The 27705-nt window shown below is 35.2% G+C and overlaps 1 protein-coding gene across 2 annotated transcripts; it reads left to right on the top strand.

Annotated features, from left to right (window-relative positions):
• The first annotated feature begins 87 nt into the window (after nucleotides 1–87).
• On the top strand, nucleotides 88–27705 carry LOC105059799 (uncharacterized). 2 transcript variants are annotated; one of them, XM_010943240.4, is made up of 19 exons: nucleotides 88–510; nucleotides 2374–2477; nucleotides 7763–7849; nucleotides 7948–8023; nucleotides 8573–8647; nucleotides 8805–8858; nucleotides 14095–14154; nucleotides 14275–14391; nucleotides 16733–16827; nucleotides 16964–17166; nucleotides 19109–19206; nucleotides 19793–19896; nucleotides 19980–20145; nucleotides 20291–20413; nucleotides 20991–21073; nucleotides 24525–24666; nucleotides 26248–26277; nucleotides 26617–26687; nucleotides 26768–27705. In XM_010943240.4, exons 1-19 carry the CDS (start codon nucleotides 472–474, stop codon nucleotides 27450–27452), a joined length of 2412 nt encoding a protein of 803 aa, XP_010941542.1. In that variant the 5' UTR covers nucleotides 88–471; the 3' UTR covers nucleotides 27453–27705. The 2 variants fall into 2 exon arrangements, with proteins under 2 accessions (XP_010941542.1, XP_010941543.1); XM_010943241.4 differs by lacking the exon at nucleotides 26248–26277 and having other exon boundaries at nucleotides 292–510.

Here is a 27705-nt window from a genome sequence, read left to right as displayed (position 1 = left end):
AAGCACCTCCCATACCACAAGTATGGCAATAATTACCCCATAAAAGTCCCTTTTTCCACCCAAAACACACCATCCCGCGATCGAAGGGTTTGCTCGCCCTCCCCCACCTCCTCCTCCCTCTCCCGTTCCCTTCCTCTCTTTTCCTTCTCCGCTTTTCCATACCTTCTCGATAGAACCCTTCGATCCCTCCCCTCCTCGTCTCAATCTTTCTTTCGCTCCCCTTCTTCGCTTCACGGGGTCGTTTTCTTGCGGGCGATCCAATCCTCAATTTGATCTCTGGGAAGGGGGAGATTGGAGGCCTTGGAAGAGGAATTCTAGGATTTTTTTTTTTTTGGTATCTTGGTTCATCCCTGGAGTTTTAGGGCATTCTATTGGCAATTCTGAATCCGGTTTCCGGCGCTTGGAACCCTAGATCTGAGGTTTAGGGAATCGAGGAAGCAATTGGGATCTGTTTCGTTTGGGGCTGTCAAGATGTTCTGGCGCATGACTGGATTGTCCACGGCCTCTCCCGTAAGTTTGAAAGCTCTTTATCGTTTTCTTTCGATTAGTTTCTTACTCCTATATGAGGGTGTAATCGGGTAATCCGTGGGACAGTTTGGGTTTTTGTGTATTTGTCAACGCTGCGAGTTTAGAGAGTAGGTATTTGGATTGAGTTTATGTTGTTATTTGTGAGTAGTGTTGATTTAGATTTGAGGCCTGGAATTTTTTGTTTTGAACGCATCCATATTTCCCTCAGTGTCGAAAATACCAATAAATCTCTTTTTATATATTGCTGTTGAGTGTGAATTCTTTTTTTTCGTATGAATCAGCGGATCATACAATGAACTGAATTGGCTGTTTTAAATGTGATCGTGAAGCTTAGGAGGGGTCGCTTTTCCTTCTTTCACTTTGGACGATTTGAATTCGATAAAGCAGGGCAATTGAAAGAAGAAAAGCTATCGTGGATGCAGTCCTATAGCTTCCTATTTAAGACAAGCGCTTCAGGGGAGTTTATAGAATGATTAGGGCAGTTTATGTAGGACAAATTGCAGATTGGTGAATCAATATAAGATCTTTGTCTGTCAGACTTGATTCGTAGAAAGGGGTAAACTACATTAACCTCTGCAACGTTATAACAATTGTGACAATCGGTTCTGTCCTGATTGCTTGTACTTCTGCCTATGAAAATATGCTGCCACACATTGCTGCATGGCTCTATAATGCTGTCTTGACATCACGGTCTTTGTCTATTGCTGAATATAGATAATCCATTTGGCTTTGATATACTCCGGGAACCCATGTCATTGTTTGTTGCCTTTTTTCTTCCATTGGGTTCCAATTGGAATTCATGGTCATGATGACAATAGTAACAAATGATCCCATGAACATAACATTGTTCACTATTCTGTTGTGGTGAATGAATGGATTTTAATGCAACTAATCCGATGGTTGCTCGTGGTTTCATTGGTGTGCGACCAGCATTATTCGTCTTAATCTTGATGTTACTCTACTTTCTTCTTCATCAAACAATATTTATATTTTCATCTCTTGATTGCCCAGCGAAATGATTGTATTGCATTTTTGTGTTGCAGAAAATTGAAACTCACATATGAATGGCACATATATCTCAAATTTGCCAACCTTTTGAAAGAATTATTGGTTCTGAGATTAGAAGTTATAGTTGCTTTCATTTTTGGGCATCCTTCTTTGAAAATGCCCGTCAAGCTCCTGTCGATATACATTCATCTGTATGTCAATGTATCATTTTTTTTTTTTTTTTAGCAATTTGTATGCAATACTCACATGGACTTTGCATCTACAAGTATTGAGGCATGTGAGAGCTGACCGAGTGACTTGCACCATGTATTTAAGCTATCTTTCAAGCCTGAAGGTTGGGTTTGTTGGATAAGTTTGTAATTTTAGAATTATTCTTATGGATGTAAGCCACATCATAATTTAGGCTGAACTTCTTATTGTTTATGTCTGTCTGTTATGTGGAGCCTTCTGGTCCATGATCAGGTCTCATTTTGTTGGGAAGTGTGATGAGTTTGTGTTGTTTTAACTTTTACTATTTCTTTGAGTTTGATATCCATGATTATGACCTCTATGCTTCTCACATCTATACAGTTTGTTGTTTTATCATCTTTACTGTGTATTTTTATCAGGAGGTATGCCTTTTTCCTATATCCTATATGATTACCTTTATGCTGTCTTTCGAAGTATGTTCTTTCATATCATCTATTAATGCAAGGTTTTTTGTTTTTCTGGTGTCATAGTGAAAATTTTTACTGTTTTTATTGTTGTAGGTGATGTTATTTTCAGCAATCTGTTAGTAATGCAAGTGTGCTGTTTTTTTTTTTTTTCTTTGGATCCATTTTCGTTTTTATTACTCAGGTGGATACTATTTTAGACAAGGAAAGCTTTACGTTGGAAGAGCTTCTTGATGAGGATGAAATAATTCAAGAATGCAAAGCACTGAATACCCGTCTTATTAATTTGTAATGAGCTTTTCCTTTCTGACTTTACTTTCTGAGAGTTTATTTCTTCATTTGTTTCCAGTTTTTAGGTGAGACCTCATTAATATCTAGGTATATTAGATGTTTACCTTTGATATTTTGCTTGCTTCTTGTTCATTCTTTTTGCCATATGAACTGATAATGTATTTTTAAAATTAAAAGGGGGCAACTTATCCATGTATTCTATGAAAGAATTATCAAGCAACATATTCATTAATGGTACTTCTGCTCAATTAAGAGCACCACCAAATTACTGGATACATTAGAAACTAGTGCACTAGAAGGGAGGACCATTTTGAATGTTATTCATTCAAGGTGAAATGACAACATTGATGTGTGTGAAAACTCCATCTCAAACAAAGAAACAATTCAAGAACTAAATGTTTGTCCAAGATTAAACTTTCCTTGATTCAAGAACTTCAGATAGAAGAATCTGTCAAATTGTAAAGCTTTTAGAATAGCTTGTTTGATATGGAGATTGTGTGTGCTCATCTTGAAAGTCAACAACACAAAGCTTTTATTTAGAAATGCAAAACAAAAGGCAAACATCATCAATAGCAGGGGAAGACCTATATGTACCAAACATCTTGCATAGGTGAAATTGAAAGCCAAAAACCACCCAGTATATGTTTAAGCTTGATATGAATACTTATGCTCTCCTTGTAACTGTTCAGCATCTTTTCTTTTTCCTCCACACAGTTGATGGATGTCTACATAAGATAATCTTGTAAGCCTATCTCCTCTTTGTTAAGTGGGGGGCAATGGCAACCATATCTGAGTCAGCTTGAGTCATGAATCCTGAAATGTTGAAAAAGCTGGAAAAAGGGTCCTATAGTTGGCAAACATTATTACATGAATGGCAATATTTGAACTATAAAAAAGGTTCATGATGTGGCATTTGAATTTATAGAGATGTCTGATATACCTAATTGGGATGTTTGGGAAATGTAAAGTACAGTAAACTTGCTTCACAATTATACTTAGTTGATATGTATGTATATATAGCAGTCATATAATATTATAGTTTAATATAAAATTTTGAGAATTAGTAAAATTTAAAAGGTTTAGTAAGCATGGCAGTATCATTTCTTTTGACAAGAACATCCTTTTTTTTTTTTTTTGCATTTTTAAAGTTTCGAGCCTTATATCACTGATTATAGTTACATAGTTTTTAGAAAATATAGACAATTATGCATACACACATATTGGTTAGTTTGGCCCTTTCAGGGGAATATGTTATATGTTATTTTCAGATATGATGTTTGAAATTCTTTTCCGTTTCCCTTCTAGAAGAAGCTGGGTTTCATCTGCTCATCATCTTTCTTGATGATGGACTTGATCAAACATCTTCCTTCTTTTTCTTCTCTTTCAGTCTGATCTAAAATTGGATTTGTATATGTAAGGTTTTAATCTTTGTATCTATTTTACCTCTATTTTACCTTAATTGGTGCTGGAAGTGAAGATTTTCGAGTTAAGAGTTACAAGTAGAATGCAACCAAATGCTTTGCAATATGATGACCAATCGGAATATCTTGTCTGCACTTCTGCTGACTCAACAAATGGATTGATTCTCAATTGGTGTTGTTCAATGTATTTATGGCCTTTACAAAGATGAAGGGTGTGCCATGATGATGAACATTTGAAGTTGATAAAGTTATATGTCATCTATCCAAATATATGATGGTTGAAGTTCTGACATGCCCGAGCATTCTAAATTGGTAGTTCTATCAGTTAAACATTTGCTGCAACAACTTGTTGCTTGGGGTTTATTATAAATAATATAGATCACTGAATAATCCACCATTAATAATTTTCAAGGGCATACCCTAATGTGACTTATGACTTTGATGTGAAATTTATGCTCAAGTTCCCCAACATGCTTAATCACAACTTTAAAGATGCCACGTTAATCTCCAATATGCTTGGTCACAACTTTTAGGATGCGATGTTAATCTCATCAGGTCTCAAAATCCAACTTGAAAATGTGAAGTTAGAATCGATGTGTCCTTGCAAAAGTGTCCATGCAGTGGGAGTGATTTTTTTTCCCCATTCTAGAGTTATGTATAGCTAATAATAGTTCTTTCATTATCTATCTAAATTATATATATATATATATATATATATATATATATATATATATAGAGTTTTCTGTTGTGCATTTGTGGGAAACTTTTATGGAGTTAACAGGTTGCTTGAAGCATATGTGTCTATGTTTATCAAAAAATATTGGTAATTTTCTTTTTAATTAAAAATCTATTTAGCTCTGAACAAAAATTAGACAATATGAATTATCTTTCTCAAATTGAAAAACCAGATGGTTTTCCATTTGAGTAGTGTGAAGCGGAGAACAAACTGGTTTTCCATTTGAGCAGTGTGAAGCTTACTAGGCTCCTCAAAGCTTCCTACTAATCGCTCTTATAAAAAAAATCGAAGATGGAATCATGAAAAAGAATATCTCCAAAAATCACCACTTATTCCTTTTTGATATTTGATCTAGTTCTTATTAAAATCTTATAGAAGAATTTAAATCCAATACCCTGGCCAATATTAGATTACCCTAGCTACTTTCTTAGCCAAAACTTAATAAATTACCTTTGCCACCCCTTTTAGCTTTGGAGCCCCAACAAAACCATTGAGTTTAAGTTGGCTATACATTTCTGCAATACAACACTATGACCAAGCAATGGATGTCACTTGATTTGCAAATTGCTGAATTTTATTTTATCTGAGATATGTCTCTTGGTCGTAGTTCACCTTAATGATTGCCCACATACTTGTATATTCTTAAATGGAAGAAGGTTGTAAACTTTTTTTCTGGCATGTGAGGATTCTAGAAGGATATAAATTTATTTTGGGATGGCATGGATAATTAACTTGTAATTGAGTTTTTCGTGTAGATATTTGATTCAGGAACAGGTAACTGAGTAGGAACAATCATGTTTGGTGTGGCTTAAATATTTGTAAGAAGCAATCAGTTTGTTGCTGGAATTTGTAAGTCAGATCTGAAATACCTCAAACTTTACAGCTAGAGCTGTATTCTTAAGGAAAATAGGATTTGGGAAGCAAGGGTTATATAGGGTTTAGGAAGCTTGTGTTATACAAAAGATTCATGTTTACAGGTGGAAGAAAAGGTGGATATTGGTCTATGCTGGTATTTGTTGCAGTAGAGAAAATATTATTTTGAGGTTTAAATATCGAGGAATCATATACATTACAGAGGTGAATGATTGTATTTGGTGACTTTAGGATTGATGATCCAAGATTATGCATGGACTTGCACCGTCAAGATAGACGAAGAAATATCGTTTTCAAAATAATTGATGTACATTAATTAGAGATGGTTTGGCCCTCTATTAAAAAAACCTGGGAGGGCCAGTTACCCACTTATAGCTTCCCAAGGAGCTCCTATATTTAAAAGAAAGTAAAATTTCTGCATTGGTCATTTAAGGTCGCCGAATAACTAATGGGACCTCAAATCTTTCTCTACTCCTTTGTCTTCTCCCATCTTGTTCTTGTTCGCTTGTCTTTCATATGATATGTCTTCATCTTTTCCGCATTTTCATCAATCTGACTTATGCTTTTTTTAATTTATTTTCTCATACCTTTTTGTTTAAAAGGAATGATAAGGCGGTCTAATTCTTTATACTAATTATCTTTTCCTGATTAAAATAATCTTTACACTTCAGCATGATCCATGGGTCAGTCAGCATTTTTGATTGCTTAAATGAGGAAAAGAATATATAATCTGGAGCAAAGATGAAAACTAAGATAATTTTTATTATTCATGATATTTAGACAATGACAATGAAAACCTAATATATATGGAATATTTGGAATAGTTAAATACAATTGGAATATTTCAATGCATTATAAAATTTTGATAAGCTAATAATAGAAAATTTTCATTATTAATGATATTTAGATAATGACAATGAAAATCTAATATTTATCAAATATTGGAAATAGTTAAACACAATAGGAATATTTCAATACATTATAAAACTTTGATGAGCTAAGAATTGAAACTGGGTAGGTCTGGACTCTTGGGGGAAAGGCTTAATGCGATCTTCCTAGCTGACAACGCAAACGAACCCCTTATATTTTATCATGTCTGGTGGGAAGTATCTGAGATGATAAATACATTATTAATACAAGATATGTTGACATAAGTGTGTTATCAGTAAAGTATTGCTTGCTAGTCAAATTAACTTTTATTTTCTTTTCCTATCTGATTTATCCTTTTAACACACTTTCAAATAGCTTGTGGTGCTTTTAATATGCTAAATTCGAGAAAAAGATATGGAAAATGAAATTATTGAATGTTAGAAATGTTCTAGGAGGTAGTACACCCTAGCCCCCTTCTGAAATGGAAAAAATGGATAAAGGGAGAAGAATGAGGGAAAAAATATGAGAGGGACTTAAGGTCAAGACACTTAAGTCTTTGTATGTGTTGAAAGAATTAAATTTTTGCCATTTGCGGCAGTGGAAACTATATTTTTGTAAGCACGTGATTTAGGTTACGCTCTTTGGCAGATCCTACCAAAATTTTAGAAAATGGATAAAAAGTTTAAGTAGTGTAAGTTTTAGAATTTTTCAAGTAGAGTTAAGAAAAGGGTCCTTGACTCTGTCAGTAAGTTCAAAGTTTCAATGGATTTTTATGTTAAGATGGATGAGAAAAGCTATGGGAATGATATACATTTACATATAAACACACACACATACATATGAAATATTCATAACATATATGTATCTGTCCACATGCACACATACGTACATACGTATATATATATATGTATATGTGTGTGCGTGTGTGTGTGTATGCATGTATATTTACATATACACATATACACACATGCGCACGCACGCGCACACACGCGCGCACGCATGCGCACACACACACGTGTACATATACATACATACGCGCATGTGCGCGCACACACACACATACATATACATATGTATATGTATGTATACATACATATTTATATGCACATATACGTATACATATACATATATACACACACATACATAGATACATATATATACGGTACACACACACACATATATACATATATACATATGTACATACATGTATGTATATGTATGCATGCATGCATGCGTATTTGTACATTTGTATGTATATGGACACACATATGTATTATGAATATTTGAAGAAATGTCTGACTGTTAAATCAATATGTCTACTTTTCAGTTGAATATAGTTTGCTGTAATTTCACTTACCCTTCCATCATTTTTGCATATGCAGTTTGAGAGACAGGGCTCAAGTGGAGCAATTGCTTCGCTATATTGTAGAGGAAGCTCCTGAGGATGCTGAAAAGAAACGGGCTTTCAAGTAAATTACAATAAATTGGCACTTGAATTTGTTGTCATGCCACCTTCCTGTGTGTTTTTTTTTTTTTTTGACTTTTTTTGTTTCATGTTGTTGTATAGGTTTCCTTTTATTGCATGTGAGATATTTACTTGCGAGGTTGACATTATACTAAGAACCTTGGTAGAGGATGAGGAGGTAAGTTTATCTATCATATACTCTTCAGTTTTTGTGTGTATATGCATATATATGTACATACAAGACTGGGATGGGTTTAGGACTCCGAAACCCATCCACATGAGGAGAGAAGAAGAAAGAGGAAAGAAGTAAAGGAAGGAAAGATGAAGAAAAGGAAAAAGTGTAAGGGAGGAAGAAGAAAATGAAGAAAAAGAAAAGAAGAGAGAAGAAAAAAAGAAAAGAAAGAAAGGAAAATAGAAGAAAAGAAGGAAAGAAAGCAAAAAAGAAAAAGGAAAGAAGAAGGTGAGAGATATGGAGGATATCTATTGAGATGCATGATTAGGATTGTTGTCGGGATAGGATGGGACAGCGGGATGTCCCGTTCCATGGAGAAACTGAGAAACCTTCGTCCCATAGAATTTAAAACCTTGTGTACATATATTCCTCATACCTATATTTTCCTTTTGTTGTTAAAAAATCAGTCCTGCATAGTTTCAGTTTGTGTTAAGCATGGTTAGTTTTTCTTTTTAATTTACATATGTTTCCTCTGTGTTTTTTGTTGTTTTGCAGCTGATGAATTTGTTGTTCTCTTTCCTAAAACCGGATCACCCACATAGTACATTATTGGCCGGTTACTTCAGTAAGGTATTCTTGAATCTTTCTTGTTGTATGTTATGGATTAAGAACATCAAGAAAGGAAATATAATTTTGAAAAAATACAAGAGATCTTACACTATTTTAAAGTTTTCCTATAGTCTCTAAACAAACTTTTCCTTCGCACCTGCTATGTTGATTGTGCCAGGTTGTCATATGCCTGATGCTGCGGAAGACAGTCCCTCTTATCAGTTATATTCAGGTGACCCACCATTCTGTTTATGAATAACTAAGGGTTTTTTGGTCATGAGACTTGTGATAAAAATGTTTAACCAGATTTTATCAAACCCAAAACTTGAAAGTAAATGGATACCAGGAAAAATTATAGAACTCACGAGAACAATGTCAAACTGCATTTATCATTTTTCTGTAATATGGACCTCTATCACCTTACAGCTGAAACCATCTCCAATCACCTAAAGCAAAGTATCCATATGAAAATCAAACATGCGCATGGACTTAGTTGTCTAGCACCATTACCAAAGAAAAAAAGAGGTTGTCTAGCACTCAATGATGGAGTTGCTTTCTTCCTTCCTGTTTTCTTTCTTGATTTGGTATGCTGGTGCATGTTGTAAAGAATCAGTTTCCCTTTGGCCTCTGTGGGGCATGTCTTACTGTCAACATATGTCCTTTTTTTTTTTATTTTTTTTTATAAAATCAGTACTTTCCAGTGGGAACTTGCTTGGGATATTTCCATTCATGAATTGAGAACAAGATGTTGTCTACAGATGAAAAGGTTTATACCGACAAATATGATTGTATGTGCTGTCCTATCGTGGTGATGATGTGTGAAAAATGGCTTCAATCAAACTATTGGATAGGTGCATGAATCCTTTTTCTGGCAAATTTGAAAACATGGTGATCATACTGGTGACAGTTGTGTGCAATCCTGTTGACTCACATAAAATATGATGCTCATCTTGGGATGTAATGGCCATGTAATTGTGCAGAAATGGTGCTTACGAAGACTATCATTTGACAACCCACTTAGAATTTCAGTCATTAGTCAAAATTATGTCCGAAGAAAAAAACAGATAAGTTCAAGGATCTTGTTGTCCAGAACATTCTTTGATAAGCAAAGCAGGATAGCATTTGCGTGATTTGAATTATTTGAACTCTTCGATTTTCTTGCTTCAATCGGTCTGTTGTTGCTTTTTGTTTACCTTCTTTAGCTAATTCTCTCTGCTCATATATGGGGATCTCTTTCTGAATGGGGCATTTAAAGATATCATTTTCTGTAGTAATGGTGCTTTTTCATGGATCAGAATCTGGGAGACTCTGGTACTTGTTGAATGGCATGAAAAACTCAGCAAAGAGCTCAATTTTGATGGAAAACATTGGTTAATGGGTAGTACTATTAGTTAGTATTATACAAAATCAAGATACTGGTCCCTTATTTCTTTTGTATATGAGGCATAAGAACAAGAAAAGGAACTTTGCAATAATTTGGTTGGGATGCTGGAGGTAATTCATGAGAAGAGAAATCTCCTGAGAATCTTTAGTTCGAGACATGATCTATGTGCCAATAGATGAACACATACTATTATCAAGATGAATGGGAATTTGAGTGGTTGAGAAAATATTAATTTTTTTTCTTAGTTCGTTCATAAAATCTCATGTGAGCTTCTTTTCTCATATTTGTTTTTTAGCTTGAGTAAATTTACAGCCAGTAGAACTTCCTATATAAAGACCTCGATATCCTCAAATATAGGATGATATGGCATCTCTTATTCCCAGGAATTAGGGTGTCCAAAATATTTTGATCAGATATGTTAGAGGTTTGCTAGTTTAGTACAAATGCAAATGCCTTAAACTCATGGAAAGTTGGATGCCTTTAAATTTCATCGCACTTATTTGTATGAAAAAAAAGGATGCTCCTATAACCATCACTTTCTCATAACTGTTCTAGTTGTATCCAATAGATTCTTATTGTATAGGAGGGATACAAGGCTAGAAGTCTGGATGATTGTTCATAAAGCTTAAGATCATGCGGATCAGGGGTGACTCTTATCTGTTATGAAGAAAATTGGATCTTAGGTTGAGTCTGATATGGTTAAAACCTGCATTGCTTTTATTTTTAATACTTCATACTCATTATGGTATTCATAAAGGATTTTTTTTTTTTTTTAGTGAACATCTCTTCGAACTTTTCCTTTTACTTAAATTAAGAGGTTTTTAGTGTAGAACAGGTTCTGTCAAAGAGCTTTCAAAGATTTTCTTTCATTGTCTCTTGAATGGCCAAGGTGCAGAAAACACTACTCCTGTTTGTGCTAATGCTGCTTAATGATGTTCATATGAACAATTGAGGGAACTGAAATATGACTGGGTTGTTATGAGTGGGTGAATGAGCTTAAGAGAACCATGGTTTTTTCTGTTTTTTTTGAATCAATATTGATAACTGTTTTGATGGAGTACTTGATTTTCTGTTGTGATGTAGGAGCTTCTGTGAAAGTATTATGGGGATCTCCTGGTTTTTTGATGATGTAGGAAGTTAGATTAGGGATTTATTGATTGAAAAATCAAATTGTAGATTCTTCTATCTATAGATGGAGGTACCTTTCATTATTTAATTTTTTCCAAATATATAATATTCAATGTTTCGTTGGTCCTTGTTTGTGTATAGATTTGACTCTCATCAACTGAAAACTAAGGAAAGGACTAGAGGGAAATGCGGGATATAGTCTAGTTAGATGAAAGCAGCTCTAAGTTTAAGTGAGGGTGGTCTTATAGTACACTTGGAAATATTTCTTACTTTGGGAATGAGTTGTTTTGACTCGAGGAGATGATAGAACTCTCTGGAAACATGTAGTCAAGCTACATTGTACAAGGAAAGGAGAACCTAGAGGGTGGACTTGAACCCTTTTTTTGGTTTTGAAATTTGCTTTTGACAATTGGATCTCTTCCAAATTATGGTGAAAGGTGGCTGTGGGTGTCTGGGATAAGGCTTATGAGTTTTGGAGAGTCTTTATGCCATGAACCTCCACTCATGGAGGTACCCTCTTTATTTTTTTGGTGCATATGGAGGTACCCTCATAAAGTTGTTCTCATCTCACTAGACAGTTGCTTTGGCTGGTAAGTACCTCTATTTCAGAGGGCTGGACTGACCATGCTGAATCTGGGAAATACATATAGGACACTTGCTTGAATGTTTGTATTATTCAGAGTCTTCCATATTAATTTGAGCTCGGTTAGGAATTTCTTGGTGCAAATTTGAGGAGTTTTTCCCCTGCTAGTTAATATTCTTTAGGACGTGAAAAATTGTGGCTTCTGTACATAATCTCTGTATAGTTAATTTTGAGAAGCAACAGACATCTAGTTCTTCTAGGTTCATGAGTTCAAACTATATGAAACTTATCAACCCATTTTGTTACTACCAAATTGTGATTTTATTATTACCTTCCACATGCAAAACCTGGCTTGCTTTCAGATGTGGGAAAATAGAGAGTAAACTAGAATAGGAATTGCTGTTGATGTTGTGATGGCCTGATTCTTTTTCTTGGCTGTAGTAGTTCTAGAGATATATAATTCACTGATGGGTTTTCATTAGTCTAAACAAAATTTATTTGTTCTTTATTTTTAGATAGAAGAGGTTTATAGGAAATGGTTACACGGTGTGGGTAGCCTGCCTTTTAAATGGGCTGGGGTCGGATTTATGTCGACCCGGACTGAATCCGATTATATAAGTTTTAAATTAATAAATATATTATGTAATATATAATTTATACCTTAAGTATCCTTCATAATTTACATAATTACTTTCCTATGCTTATACCCTCTTTCCCAATCTATTGTGATTTGCTTCTTTGTACCTCCTAGCCTCATCGCCTCCTCCCCATCTCCTGGCCTTCTCGCCCCCTCCCCGCCTCCCTACTGCCCTGCTGCCTCCTCTCTGTTGCCCAGCCGCCGCCTCCTTGCGGCCTCCCTACTTCCTCCTCAAGTCCTTCCCATCTCCTGGCGTTATTGCCTCCTCCCTGCCGCCCCGCCACGGCCTCCCTACCTCCCTGCTTCCTCCTTGAGTCCTGCCCATCTTCCAGCCTTCATGTTACCTCCCCACCTCCCTGCTGCCCAGCGGCGTCCTCCCTGCCACCTCCACTTCCCTTTGCCCCATTGCCCCATTGCCTCCTCGCCGCCTCCCCTCCTCTCAGCCTCCTCCTTCAACAGCAATTGAAGGGAAAAAAAATTCTGGTGGAAACTGCAGCTTGTCCCAAAAGCCCGAATTCCGGTATGGAGTGGGCTTGGGCCTAAGAAGGAGGCGCAAGACCGGATGGGGCTGGGCTCGGGGCTGTTGTCCCTTTTGTTGAGTCCGGCCTGGCCCGCCCAATAAGCAGGTCAAATTTTTTCCCAAGTATCTTTGTGCAACCACCGAGGGGCTTTACCAGATTGGCTAATTGATAATGTTTATGGTTCTCTCCGAGGTTTCGACTGTTTTTCTATGCCTGTTAGCATGCACCATGCTAGGCCAATATCATGACATCTGTTAATTCTTTTTAGATAGTTTTAGCTAAAAAGGGGTATTGATTTAATTCCTTATTTCAGTGCAGAACAGTCATGCCTGTATGCAATGGCACAGCATGTGCAATGCGGGTCGGTGGTTGGCATGCCCACCGGCACTAGGATTAAAATCAGAGATTCTTTCCTGGTCTTTCACCTTGTTTAGCTTTTGTTTTTCAGCCCTTATTTTTTGATGTTTGGTTCTATTTCTACGTTCTTTTTTATTTTAAAAGAACCTCATTACATTCTTGATATAGGAGCAGAAATTACAGACATGAAGATACGGGGAGTAAGTGTACGTTTGCCTTGTTAAATCCAAGTCATTGTCTTACCTTTTGTAACATTATGATTTCACTTTGTTGCTTTTGTTCCAAAGTTTTGGTTAAAGGAGGTAGAGTAATAGGTTCTTACTTGTAATCTTATGACTGTAAGATTAGGTGGAACTAAGCCCATATTCAGTTAAATGGGAAGTCCAAGAATAATGAAACCAATTGGGCCTAGAAGGGAGGGATGGAGCAATGTTATTTCTTGCTTGCTCTGGGTAATAATTTTAAAAGGGGCTTCCTGCGGATGGTTGTTTCATGTATTGCAACCAGGGGACATCTTGGTGCAGTACTTACCATCATGTGATGGGGAATGCAATGTTGCAAACCATTAATCTCTTCATTTGTTTTGTAGTGTTAGAATCTCCACTAGGAAGTTATGAGAAATACCTATTGACATTGATGACAGCCTTGTATTGGGGCAAAGTAAACAGCCGAAGTTGTATGGATGTCCCTTATCCTGCAGTTTTTCTTTATTTGGATTTTAGTTAGTTTTACTCTCTTATCTGCATTAAGACATACTCTTTTGAAAAATTTGTACAGTTTTGTGTTAATTATTTTTGTTCGCATTTCTCATAACTATGCGTTGCATTGTAATGACATCTTGTCCTGATGACTATCTAGGGCCATCCGGAGATAATCCGCCAACTTGTTGATCTCATTGGCATCACATCTATCATGGAGGTCAGCAATTCAGAAGTTGTGAATATCTATTTAACTGACTGTTTCACATCTAATCAATATACAAATCATTAGCCATTCTCATTATGCTCCTACCATTTCTTCTATTGACTTTTCAAGCAGGTGCTGATTCGGTTGATTGGTGCCGATGAAAATATGTATTCCAACTATGTGGATACAATGCGATGGTTAGAAGATACAGATGTTCTTGAGATGATAGTGGATAAGTTTAGCTCATCGGTACGTGTTTTGGTGGTGTCTTTTGTATATTGGGTCTTGTATTAGTTTACACCCACCAACCAAAAACAACCACTTCCTCCCCCCCCCCCCCCCACAAAAAAAAACAAAGAAAATAGAAACTTTTTTTTTTGATAGGAAAGAATATAGAGACTCCTTGGTCAAACATTTAAAGCTGTATTATGTTTGCACATCTACTAGAGCAGAGACACATGGATAAACTACCAGATTTTTTAAACCAACTTTTAAATTTGATCATAGTCATCAAATGCATGGTCTATAAAAATGCTGGCAAGTAGTTTATTTTTTTTGAGCATCCATAGCCCAGAATGTTAAAATTCTACATCAAGAAAACACAGTTCTTCAGTGGATTTTTTTTTTTTTTTTTTGTACTTTTAGTGATCTATGGTTACATTTCATGTCTTAATAATGGATGAATATGCTAAATTATTTATCTTTTAGAATGTGAGTTCGTCATGTTGGGCAAATGTATGAATAATAAAGGGCATGGATTTTTTTAATTATTTTTTGGGTGAGCATGCTAGTTATCATAGGTGGGAATTGAAGGAGCAATTTCGCCATTTAGACGTCTGATTCTTTAGAAGAGTTAATTTACATACATTGGGTTAAGGACTTGTGGATTTTCACTAGTTTTCCTTTCATGTTTACTTGTAGCTGAATACTTTATATAGCATCGGTTATAGGTTCTTTATACTGTTTATAAGTGGGTTTTGTTCTTTGATGGGAGTTATAAATGATGTATTATTCTTCTCCTTTTCCATTTTTTAATCTTCTGTCATATAATAATTCACTGTTTAACTATGATAATTGCATGTGATAACAATAATTACAAACCTTTTCCCATCAAGATGGGTTTAGCCTTGTCATGCACCTCTAAGGTAGCGTTTGGTGATCCAAATCCTGTGGTGATCTGATCACCAGTGATCTAAGATCACTACATTTGATAGACCATAATTCGATGATTAAAGATTTTCGGGTATCTATGAGTAACCTATTTAGTATTTTATGCGAATCTAAGATTATTGATTATATAATACCAAAATTATTCATAATATATTCTATAAAAATATATTTATTAATCATATATTATAAATAAAATATTACTACATTTATTAATATATTAATAGTTAATAGATTCTATAAAAATATATTTATTAGTCTTATAAATTATTAATCCTTTAAAAATATATTAATTGGTATTATAGAATTAATATTTTATTTATACTTTTAATATATTATTTATTAATATGAATATTTACTTTGATTAGAAAAATAAGGTAAATAGAAGTAATATATTAAATATTTTTATTATATAAATATAAAGTATAATAAGATATTTTTATTTTAACTTAAAAGTATCATTGAATTATAATATGACAATAATATGACAATAATATGATTAATAATATACTATAATACAATATATATCATACATATCATATATAATATCTAATATAATATAATATCATATATATAATATTGATATAATATGTTGATGATATGATATACCAATATTTTTTGTTAGACCGAGGGGTATTTGTGTCCTTATATTTTAGCCTAAGATTATTGCGTGGGGGGGGGTGATCTTAGATTTCCGACCTCAAGGATGGGTATTCCATCGTTGGGTTGGGGGTGATTTGAAATCACTGCCACATAGGATCACTGTGATGCAACCAAATACGGTGATTTCATTACTTTCACCCACATCATTTTTGATCTTGGATAGATCACCCCATACCAAATGCCCCCTAAAGGAAGTCTCTAAGGAGGAAATGAACAAGATCATATAGTGGGCTGTGATTTTGGTGTCGATCGTTTCATATGTTATGCCAACAATTCTAGTTTAAGTTAGCTATCTTATCACAAGAGGGAAATAGAAGGAGAGTTAAAAACTCCCATGTTACCATAACTTTATTCTAGGTTTTTCAGGATAAGGGGTTTGATGCCACTCACATCATTACCAGATCATTGTCAAGCATTGCCAAAGTTCATCTAGAGAGATTCATAAGTCTCATTGTAAAATTGAGCTTTCCTTAAACTAGCTGATACTTTCTTATATGCAAGTTTTAGAGTATCTGTTGGCTTGCATATTTGGACCTACGTGTTCTTATGTTGCTATTGAACATGACTTTATATTTCTTAGACATTGTAATTGAGGCATGTGTCCGTCAAAATCATAAAGCTTTGCATAATTTTGAATTTTTGATGTTTTAGATTCAGTTTTATTTTAATCTATGGCAATTGAAAGAAAACTTATTTCCTTGATTGCTGTAAATTTCTATACCAATCACCTCTTTTTTTTTTTTTTGCCTTACTGGAACAGGACTCTGCTGAAGTGCATGCCAATGCATCGGAGATCCTTTGTGCCATAACTCGATATGCCCCTCCAGGTCTTGCTGCTAAGGTTTGCAGTCCAAGGTAACTTTTTCTTAGAATTTCTAGTTGTGTAATGTTAGGTTTTCATAAATCATATCGATGAGTTTGAACCTATTATTTTTAATATCCAACCCTTCATTACTTTTAGTGACGACCACACTTTAATGTTAAAATGCAGTTTCGTGGGAAGATTATTTCATCGTGCGCTGGAAGATTCGAGACCGAAATCTGTGCTAGTGCACTCATTGTCTGTATGTATATCTTTGTTAGATCCTAAAAGACTATTATCTTCTTCCTATCAATCATTTCGGAGCCAGCTGAGTCATGGTACAATGGTTGCTGCTAGTCCTGAGACAGTTGATGGCATGCTGGAGAGCTTAGGTAGGTGGCTGCTTCTATTGGTGGAATGCTGTAATTTGAAATTATAGACATTTATGGAGGAGCATTCTAGTTTTATTATCACACAACAGTAACAGTTTGTGTTTGAAGTTTCAGAATCTCAAGTTTAATTGTTGGGATAACTGCTGTTAATTGTTGTCCAAATTTTTTATGGCCATTTTAAGTTTCCCATTTTGACATCCAATATTTTTTTGTGGCCCATTTCATTCGTTATTAATAGTTATGTAGGTTCCATATTTATTTCCTCGCTACTTTCATGTTGTTGTCTTTGACCTTCTAATAAATTTTAATGTGGTACAGGCGTACAGCTGTATGGGGGCATGAAACCAGACCTTATTGCAGTTTTGATATTGTACAATTTAGGGCGATATCCAATTATTTGGCTAATTAGTTTGAGAGTAGTTGACATAATTTAGTGCAATTCAATCTGATAAACTATCCAGTATGTAATCTGACTATTTTCATTGAGAGTAGCTTTTCCAAGAGGTAAATTGAAAAGCATACTGTCTTCAGGAATGCATGTAATCAAGAAATTATTTAGTGTGTCCTCAGTTTAGGAATTGTGTTGGTGATGGCGTTCACGTTATTGGACTGTAATAAATTCTCATCCATCGAGCAAGCCTAAATTAGATGGTTTTAATGCTTGCTGGTTATGGTTTATGCTATCTAAAGTGCAGTTTAGGAAAACCAGTGTTGAGTGAAATTAACAAACTTGTGGATCAGATCAATTTTTGTATGCTAGTCGGCTTCATAGAATGTGCTTATCCCAGTCCACCACCTCTCTTCAATTACTAAACTCACTGGCTGTAAGTCAGACCTTAATGAGCCTTTCTGAACCCTAGAATGATTACATTTAATGCTTATATATATATTTGTTAAGAACTTTACTATTTTGAATATGTTTTGTGAAGAACTTAATTGTTGGTTTTGAATTTGAATTGATGTGAAGCTGATACTGATAAATGACTTCTAAGAATTTCTAATTTTTACTGGGTTTGTTTCCTATCATCTATTGCATGCTTCATAATATTATTTTTGTATCAACTCGGTCCACTTGTTATCACTTTATTCTTTATGCTGAATTGGTTGGATAACCCCTTTTTTTTTTCCTCCCAATGTCAAGAGACTGCACTATGGTTGTGGGCTGTGCTTTCTGTTGATAAAACATAAGGTTTTGGCATGGTATTTTTTTCAGTGCCTCCTGGTGATAAACCTTAAGGTTTTGGCAGGATGTTATTTTCTTCATTCAAATTTTCTTTCCGAGGATTTTTCCCCCCTTTTTTCTGCTTTCCATGCTTTTGATTTTGTACATTTACAGTAGAGCACCAAAACACCAAATTCATTAGAGTCCTGCTATGTAATATTGCGAACACATGTTTTACATGTATTTGTGTCTTTATTTTGAATATGTTCTGTGTTGTTGCTCCATCCATCCAATAATGGTGATCTTTTCTTATGATCATGGTGGACATATTGTTTTCTCCCACTTGAAAATATGCGAACCTATTGAATATGACATCATATACTTATAGATATTATTTTTCTTGTTAGTTTTTTAGCCTCATGTAATTGGAAACTTGTTTGATACTTTAACATTAAAATATGCATGTGCATGATAATAGATAATCTAGTTAAAAATTCATGCTGCATATTCCTACACATTTCTTCCTGCATCATTGTCTCCAATTAGAAATTTGCATTCTGACAGCTATATTTATATTACAATGTCGGGGCTCTGCTAAATACCAACTTTGATTGTTAACTATATCATTAGTCCTACTGTTATTACCTTTGAGTTGCCATTATAACCTATGATGGCCATTTCCCACAGTGAGCCATAAGTTCTGACTATGTTTATCAGCCTTATGTATCTTCTTTTTTAAAGTTTAGAGTATATGAAACATGATTGTTCATCATATTGCAGGTGATTTACTGAAGTTGTTGGATGTTTCTTCTTCTGAAAGCATATTGCCTACCACATATGGGAACCTACAGCCTCCCCTTGGAAAGCATCGTTTGAAGGTCTCAATTAGAAAAAGTCTTGGACTGATTTTCTTGTTTTTCTTGTATATGGTGTTAGATGATGTGTTTTAACTTTGCAATCCCTTCTGATAGTGTAATTTAGACACAGGCATGTGTGTCCAACATGGATACAAGATATTGTTCATTTCTAAAATGAACCTGTTAGTTAAATTTGAAAAGCTTAAAGTATAGTTGATTGTGTGAAAATTAGCCACTCTACAGTGATATCTAATAAATCTTTTTTTTTTACATATAAATTTTCATTCCTAAAAATGGAAAAGTAGCAACAGGAGTATACTCTTAGATACCTCATGATATCAGCCTCTGCAAGTCTGTAGAGTAAATGCATTCAACTACAATGGTGGATTACTTATGTTTTACTCAGAAGTATGGATTGCTATCTTACTGTGGTTATTACTATTGGTCAATACTCAATAGTTGCAAAGTATTTTAATGAAAACAGAAAACTATGAGATATTTTTTTCCATCTAGAAAGCTGGACAGGCCCATCAGGATTTATAATGATTAAATTATTGCATAGTTTTTCCATGATATTATAGCTCAAAATGGTTGTTTTATTTTCCAGATTGTGGAGTTCATCTCTGTTTTATTGACAATTGGTAGTGACTCTGCTGAAAAGGAACTGATCCGGCTAGGAGCCATAAAACGTGTTATAGATTTGTTTTTTGAGTAAGTTGCGTTTTATTGAGAATTCAAATTATCAAGTTGAAATCCATGAAGCTCAGTGTTGTGACAATTCATGATTAATATAGGTACCCTTACAACAATTTTTTGCATCACCATGTGGAGAACATTGTAGTATCATGCTTAGAGAGCAAGAATACTCCACTAATTGAACATCTTCTCCACGACTGCGACGTTGTTGGTAAAATTCTAGCAGCTGAAAAACAGCCTACATTGTCAACGGATTTGAGCAAGGTAACCATTTATTGTTAGGATGATTAGCTTTCTCTGTCATGTTTCAGCAACCCCAACCCTTTCCCTAATGTGTTTCCACAAATATAAAATGTACATATGCTGAAAATATTTGGTAAACCATGTATTGTGGACTATTTCTTTGCAGCCAACAATATCTGTGCAGGGAAAATCACCTCCGAGGATAGGAAGTGTGGGTCACATGACACGCATAGCTAACAAGCTTTGTCAGTTCGGGAATGACAACAGCTTAATTCAGACATACTTGCAGGTTGATCATTCTCAACTACTTGTCTTTGATAAATATTAACTTAATTATGTCTTGCATGACAATTGATTAGTTGTTAATTTTGCAAGTGATGTTGGCAAAATTGATGGGCTGACTTTTGAATTGGAAGTTTTAATTGTTATGTAGGAGTTTTGTTTCTTCAACAAATGGGCATCTCTGTCTTTATTATGTAGTGATAGATTTTACATATTCAAAATGGTGATGGCGTAGAAGTATTCTTTGAGAAGCATTTCAAATTATTTTTACATATTTAAAATGGTGATGGCATAGAAGTATTCTTTGAGAAACACTTCAAAATTCAGATTATTTTCAGGATATCTGAAGCACCTGTTATTTTCAATCAAGTAATGTGATGATAGTCTATAGAGACTCTGGATGCTGACCCTGCTCTTTCTAGTAACTCCATTATATGAATGTCATATTTCTTGCATTCTCCTTCATTCATTTGGATTGGATTCTAAAGATTGTTATGGCATTCATAGAGACCATCACTAGTTTCTCTTAGCTTTTTATATGTTGTTGAAAATATTTAATCTAATTAGCAGTGATTTGTTTACAGGAAAGCAGTGAATGGGTTGAATGGCATACAAGTGTCTTGGCTAAAAGAAACGCGGTGGAAAATGTCTATCAGTGGGCTTGTGGGTAGGTCTCTTTGTTTTGCTTCCTTCACTCATACTTATTAATATCTCCTTTTATTTCCAGTGATTCTCCTTCCTTTTCATCTTAAACCTTCATCTTATGAATTTGAGATTATTAACAAAAAATTAAGAGAGAGACCAGGGAAGCACAACCTCCTTGAGTGTCTTGAGGAAAGAAAACTTCAGAATATATGAAATTTGCATCACTTTGGGAGCAGTTTTGTGGCATTTTGAGGATGTATTGTGAGTCTTTTCTTTGCATGGGATTATAGATTGATCACGTTATTTATTTGTTATGTTTGATTGTATACAATCTGCTATCAACCTTTGACTAGATTGGGCTGATTGTTTCAAATTTGCAATTTATATCAAATCTAACATGCTTTTGGATTTTTAGGTTGCCCTTGTTCATCTAATTTGTGCTTTACAAATGAAGCACATCCCTATGCACAATTTCATCTTCTCTTCTCTTTAGACTTCATTGTTAACAAGCATCTTGGATGGTTGTTGCATTTGTTTAGATCATATAATTGATCAGGTAAATATTCTTATGGTTTCTCTCTTGTTGCTCAAGGTTAAACCATATAACCAACTAGAGCTGATCTTCTTCCTAGTAATAGGTCTCCTAGTGATATGGTATTCTCTGCTTGTCATTTTCTTTTATGCTAAGAATATGGCACCACCTTTTAGAGGGTCTGGATGCTAGATTTAAGCTCGTGGAATAGGGCTCTTAAACCTTGATGTTGTATATGCAAGGTTTGAATTTTCAGCTGAAGTCGATCCATTTTGGCTGAAAGCGATCCAAATTTGGTTGAAATTTTTGGTTTTTTAAAGTCATGGTGGTTTCAGCCAAAATCAATTGGTAGTTTTGGCCAAAACTAGGGTTGGAACCAGGCTTGGGTGGGATTGGCCTTCCTTGTGGCTTGAACCTTGCTTGGAAAGTTTTCTCGGGCCTCCAATGGAGCATAGGCTCGAAAAAACTTTGGCACCGATCCAAACCCAACCCAATCTCTAACTTGAGCCCAGCTCGAAGCCCAATCTGGCTACCTTGGATCTTAGCCTGATATATAGAGTAGGCAGAAAACAAGATTTAAAAAGCACGAGGAGAGAGAGGAGAGATTCAAAAATTGGGAGAGAGAGGAGATCGAGAGAGAGGAAATGGAGAATGGAGGGCATTGAGGAGGGAGAGTGGAGAGGAGATAAATCTAGAGAGGAGGGAGATTTTGGGAGGGAGAGATATTAAAGAGAGATCGAAGGGAGAGAGGAGAGATTGAGAGAGCAAGAGAGATCGAGAAAGAGATGCTGGAATGGGAGAAAGAAGAGGGGACAGAGGACAGAGATCGAGAAAGAGTGGATGCTTGGGCATGGGACAGAGAGAGGAAAGGGATATGGGATGGGTTGGGTTGGGGGGGGGGGGCTGCTTGGGTTGGGCCTAGTGGTGGGCTTTGGCTGGGCCTAGTATTGGACTCCAGCTTTGTCCCGAGCTTGGGTTGGGCCAAGAATAGACCTAAATCCTGCCCAAGATTTTCTTGCTCTTCAATTTCAAACCCAAGCTTGACAAAAGCTAGCTCGGTCTGAGCCTTTTTCTAGTCCTAGTTGTAACTGATCAAACTGACATGACTAATTTTTTTAAATAGATATATTGTTCAGTATTTTCTAATATTATCTAAAATTTGTTAATATTATTATTATCACATTTATCTAAGGTTCTAATGATCTAATTTTTATTATTTTTGTCTAAGCTTTGTTATTATAATGGGCAACATTCAATTTTGATGTTTGTCTTTATGAATTAGAATGTGTGCTTCTTTGATTCTTTTCCTATCTAAATGAATTTTCCTTTCTCTTTTTTTAGAATAAAATGATAGATTAAAATGAGATGGTGAAATAAAATGGGCTTTTAGTTGGATGGAACTTTTCTTGCTTAATTAGATTGTTGAAAGAGAAATTCTTTGTGCATCGCGGGCGATGTAGAACCGCGTGCACCACCCGCGGTGATTGGCTCACATTTGGGGCCGGAAGAAATTTTTTTTTTTCGTGTGCCGTGCCCTAGTCCCACGCATGAGCCAATCACCGCGGATGGTGTGCGCGTTCTGCGCCGCCTGCGGTGCACAAAGAATTTCTCTTGTTGAAATGGATTATAATGAAATATGCTCAAATATTGTTCCTCTTGATTAGATGAGTTATTAATATAAAAGAAAACAAAATATTCTTAGTGAAAAGTTAATATACAAATTAGAGTAAATATGGACAATTACAAATAAAAGAGAAAAGTGTTGAAAAATTATAAAAATTACAAAATATATCGATGATTATCAAAATTAATGAAAAGCATAACATATTTAATGCATTAAGCTTTAAAAGGCTTGAAAATACTCAAACTATGATTCTAAATGAACTCAACATTGCGTTGAAACAATATCTTTTTATGTTTGTACCTTTATCTGTAATTATTTCCATCAACTACTTTTATGCTTATTCTTGTTAGGTCTTTTTGTATGTAGTTCATGGTCGCCTAAATCATGTTGTTCTATGTCTTTAAAAGCTACAAAATGTATAATAGAATTTAAAAGATACTTGTATTCATAAGCTGTAAAACAAGTGATTAATGTTTACGCTTGCATAGGCTTATTTTTATTTTAGTTGATTTTGTTGATTTGTTCCTATGCTTGCAGCATATGACTTGAATAAAGTTCACGCTTACCAGTGTATGATATATAAGATTTTATAAATTAGCAACAATGTCAAAAAATTAAGTATATGAAATAGCAAACTGTATATCTGGTATATGACAAATAGGCGGTACAAGATTTTTTTTAACAGTTTCAAGGCCAAAGCTATACTATATGTGCATTCATAAGTACAGATGTGATAGACATACATAAACATGTATGAATGTGTGGCTCACCAGCACCTTCTTCTATTTCCTTAAGTAAGAGCTGGGATGGCTGCTTTCTTTAATGTAGTTTTCATCCATCAGTCTGTTTCTTGCCTTCAAATTCAAAAGGCAGAGCTAGCAGATTGAACTTAATCTATTGGCAGCAGAATCAATAGTGGAGGGCAAGTCCCCATTCCTATCTCAGCAAAACAAATTCAAGTCCTATAAATGGGATGTATGTCTAGGTTAAAATTTTGCAAGCTGAAAGTATGCATCAGAAAACATTAACTTCCTTGAACCACACTTGTTTGCATGAGCATTAGAAATTTATACTCATTATTAATTGGAACTCAAGTGCTAATTGAAGGTATGCTGACCTCTAGGTAAAAATCATGTGCTTAGATATGTGCCTTGGAGGCATGATTTTTTTGTATGCTTGATGCTTTCTGTTCTGCTTACTAGTTTGGCTTGTTTAACTATAGGTTATTGTGTTAACATCTACATCAATGTCCCTGTAGATAAATTCTATTTTGATACTTTGTGAAGTAAGCTTGGCTCTTTTCATCATTTGTTGCAGGCGTCCAACTTCACTACAGGACCGAGGGAGGGATAGTGATGATGAAGACTTCCGAGATAGGGACTATGATGTGGCAGCATTGGCAAGTAACTTGAGTCAGGCATTTAGATATGGGATCTACAGTAATGATGATATTGAAGAGGTAAACACCTGGGATGCTTTGACAAATGACTTATAACTCTCTTGCACTCTGTCTGCTGTTAGTTTTCATACTGAAATCAATTGAATTTAAATTGGTAATTATGTAGCCAATCATCAATGGCAGTGCTTTTGCTTAGATTGTGTCCCCTTAAATTTTCCATGAACTAGAATTATGCTTCAAGAGTCAGTAAGGATATTTTGTTAGCAGTTACCTTTTAAACATCAATTTGACATGGGATGGAATTAGTGTGAAATCTTGATCCTTTGCGCTGGAAACTGAATGTAAGTGAATGCTAATTGTCATTGCTTGCTTCTTAGAACAATTGTCAAGGAACTTACCTTAACTTTTGGCAGTGAGAGCTACAAATGATAGCTTCTTTTTTCTGATCTGCTGCAAAAACATCAGTGACAGCTTCTCTGATGAAACTTCTTAAATAATTCTGTTTCCTTGAAAGAAATTATTTTAGAATATTGTCCTTTTTTTAATTTAGAAAATCTTATATGTAAGTGGCTTGGAAAAGCTACCTTGTCATAGCTTTGGTAGTTCTTACCTGTAATATAAGGCCCTTTTGTGTTATTTCACTTTTTAGATTAAGGTTAGGATCATTCTTTTATGCTTGCATTTAGTGAATGCCTTGAATGTGATGTTTGAAATTCAAAATGGCAATCAGTACACGAGCCTAAAATTGAACTATGTTCCAGTATGCACTATGTAAGCTCAACATGGTATTGTCGTCCTACTGACCTTGTAGATGCTCTTTTTTTGTCTGGCAATTTTGTTCATGAGGACCAAATTTTTTCCAAGTAGCACATGAGGTTGAAAATCAAGGTTTCTTGCATACTTTTGTAACCACAACTACTACTAAGCTATTGCTGAATTGAGCAAATACATTTTTTATATAAATCTTCCATTATGTGTTATGAAGCTTTGTTAATTTTTTTTCACTATGGATTTTATTTGTTAGAAAATATTTACTCGTTGTGCTGTTTGATATTACCCATTTAGTTTGTTGCTGATTTTTTCTTTTAGATTATTTTGGAAAGATTATGTAGGTAGACACATTTTCTTGAGGCATGCACAATGTAAACCTTTTTTTTTTTTTCTTTGTTTTTTTTTGTTGGGGTGGGAGGGGGGGTGTTGGGTCATTGATGATTTTTTCCCCACTCTTGATTCGCAGCTCCCTTCCCCAAAACACCAAAATACATGTAGAATTTCTACAACATAGGTGTCTCCATTTAACAGTTTCCTGTGAAGTAGTTTTTTTTTTTTTTGCCTTCTAAAATAAGACACTTTTTAAAAAAAAGAAAATTAGGTACCTTATATGCTTGGTACTGTTGAAGTTTCCAATCCAGATGGTATTTTCTTGGAGTTGGATACAGATTCTTTTGTTACAATTTTTATATTGGTTCCTTTCGATCTGTCTCACCATCGTCATCCTGAATTAAGTCTAAATTTTTTTCAGACACTAATTTAAGTCGAGTCAAATCATACATTCATGTTCAGTTCATTGGCTGAACTATATTTTGTATTTTGTTGTTCGTACCCCAAAAAAATAATTGGTGTCATGATTAATGGATGCAGGCTCAAGGCTCACTTGAACGAGATGATGAGGTATGGTCAAGGCTGTTATTCCCTTGCATTTTGCTTTGTGATTTACTGCTGAAAGTTCATCCAGCAATCGATTTGGTCACATGACATGTCTTGGTTACAACATTTGGGGTGCCTGATATGGAACTTTGATTTTTTTTTTTTCCAATGAATGAATTATTCTAAATGCTTGCTAATTGCACCAGCATTTCGGTCTTGTTGTGTATTATCTATGCCAGGTTGTTAGACAACACAAAAAAACTTGCCAATAAGATTTAACTTTGCATCTTCATCTTCCATTAAATGTTTCTTTTTTGTATGGTAGAGAAAATAACTGAGATAGTGACAAATGATGTTCTGCAGGATGTTTATTTTGATGATGAATCTGCAGAAGTTGTTATTTCATCTCTTCGTTTAGGGGATGACCAGGATAGGTAATTCTTTCTCTAATGTGCAACGTTGATATCATTATACAACTGATCACTAGTTTGACCAAAATACTGTCTGGCACCAGTTCACTCTTCACAAACTCAAACTGGTTTGCTTTTGAAGACGACAAAGCAGTTCATGATCGTTCAACTGGTTCCCCTGCTTCACCATCCCCTAATTCAGATGAGACAACATCTAATATAGATGAGGCTGATGAGGTTGTTGTTGCTGAAAATGTTGATCTGATTGACAACAAAACATGTTTACAAGTTTCTGAGTTAAGTACCACTCCAGGGGAACCTGAAAGTGTGGTTTTGGCAAATGGACCTGTCAAGGAGTCCAAAGAAGACTCTGGACAATCGAGTATAAATGAAGCTGAGAAGCCACCTGGGTGGGTTGAATGGAGAGAGACATCTGAATCAGGTGACCTGCCTGATATCAATCGGACTGCAGGTGGTCTGAATGGTGAACTTGAACATGGTGAAGATGAAAATTTGATTAATGAGGTAATCTCAGATGTAGGCAAATGTTTGTCATCATCGGGGGATGCAGCAATAGGAAGGCATGGTGATGATGCAGATGGATCACCTGGGTCAATTGGTGTGGTTACTATAAATTTGCCAGAATCTGGAAATGATGATCTCTGTGCCTATTCATCTGAAGCATCTAACCCTGTTAATGGTGATGTACGTTCAGAGTCACCGACCAGTGAAGGTGCAGTTGAGGATGCAGAACATGAAAAAGTGGCTGTTGAGAATTTGGGGAACTGAAATTTAGCTGCGCATCTGCCATCTGCTATTCTGCTTGAGATCTCGGCCACTATGGCATTCAATGGCCTTGTCAGAGGATGGTGGCCTATAGGTTGCTCGCTGTAATGCTAGAGCCTTGTACATCTTTGGAGAGGGCTTGTTGTATAAGGGCTGATATACTAATTTGGCATTCATCGTTACTAACATTGTACAAAATGACAGCCCTCTCTAACCTCGGAAAGTATTAGCAAGATCTCCTGAAGCTGCTTCTATA

The sequence above is a fragment of the Elaeis guineensis genome, chromosome 10 (assembly GCF_000442705.2).
Source record: "Elaeis guineensis isolate ETL-2024a chromosome 10, EG11, whole genome shotgun sequence".
NCBI lineage: Eukaryota > Viridiplantae > Streptophyta > Magnoliopsida > Arecales > Arecaceae > Elaeis > Elaeis guineensis.
The sequence above is the reverse complement of the archived record's forward strand: the minus strand, read 5'-3'. Positions and strand labels throughout refer to the sequence as shown.

Bases quoted from the DNA above. Each gene is read 5' to 3' on its own strand.
- LOC105059799 (XM_010943240.4), top strand. From the start codon at position 472: ATGTTCTGGCGCATGACTGGATTGTCCACGGCCTCTCCC. The intron at 16,828-16,963 runs GTAACTTTTTCT...GTTAAAATGCAG, and splicing joins GCTAAGGTTTGCAGTCCAAG to TTTCGTGGGAAGATTATTTC. The intron at 17,167-19,108 runs GTAGGTGGCTGC...ATCATATTGCAG, and splicing joins TGGCATGCTGGAGAGCTTAG to GTGATTTACTGAAGTTGTTG.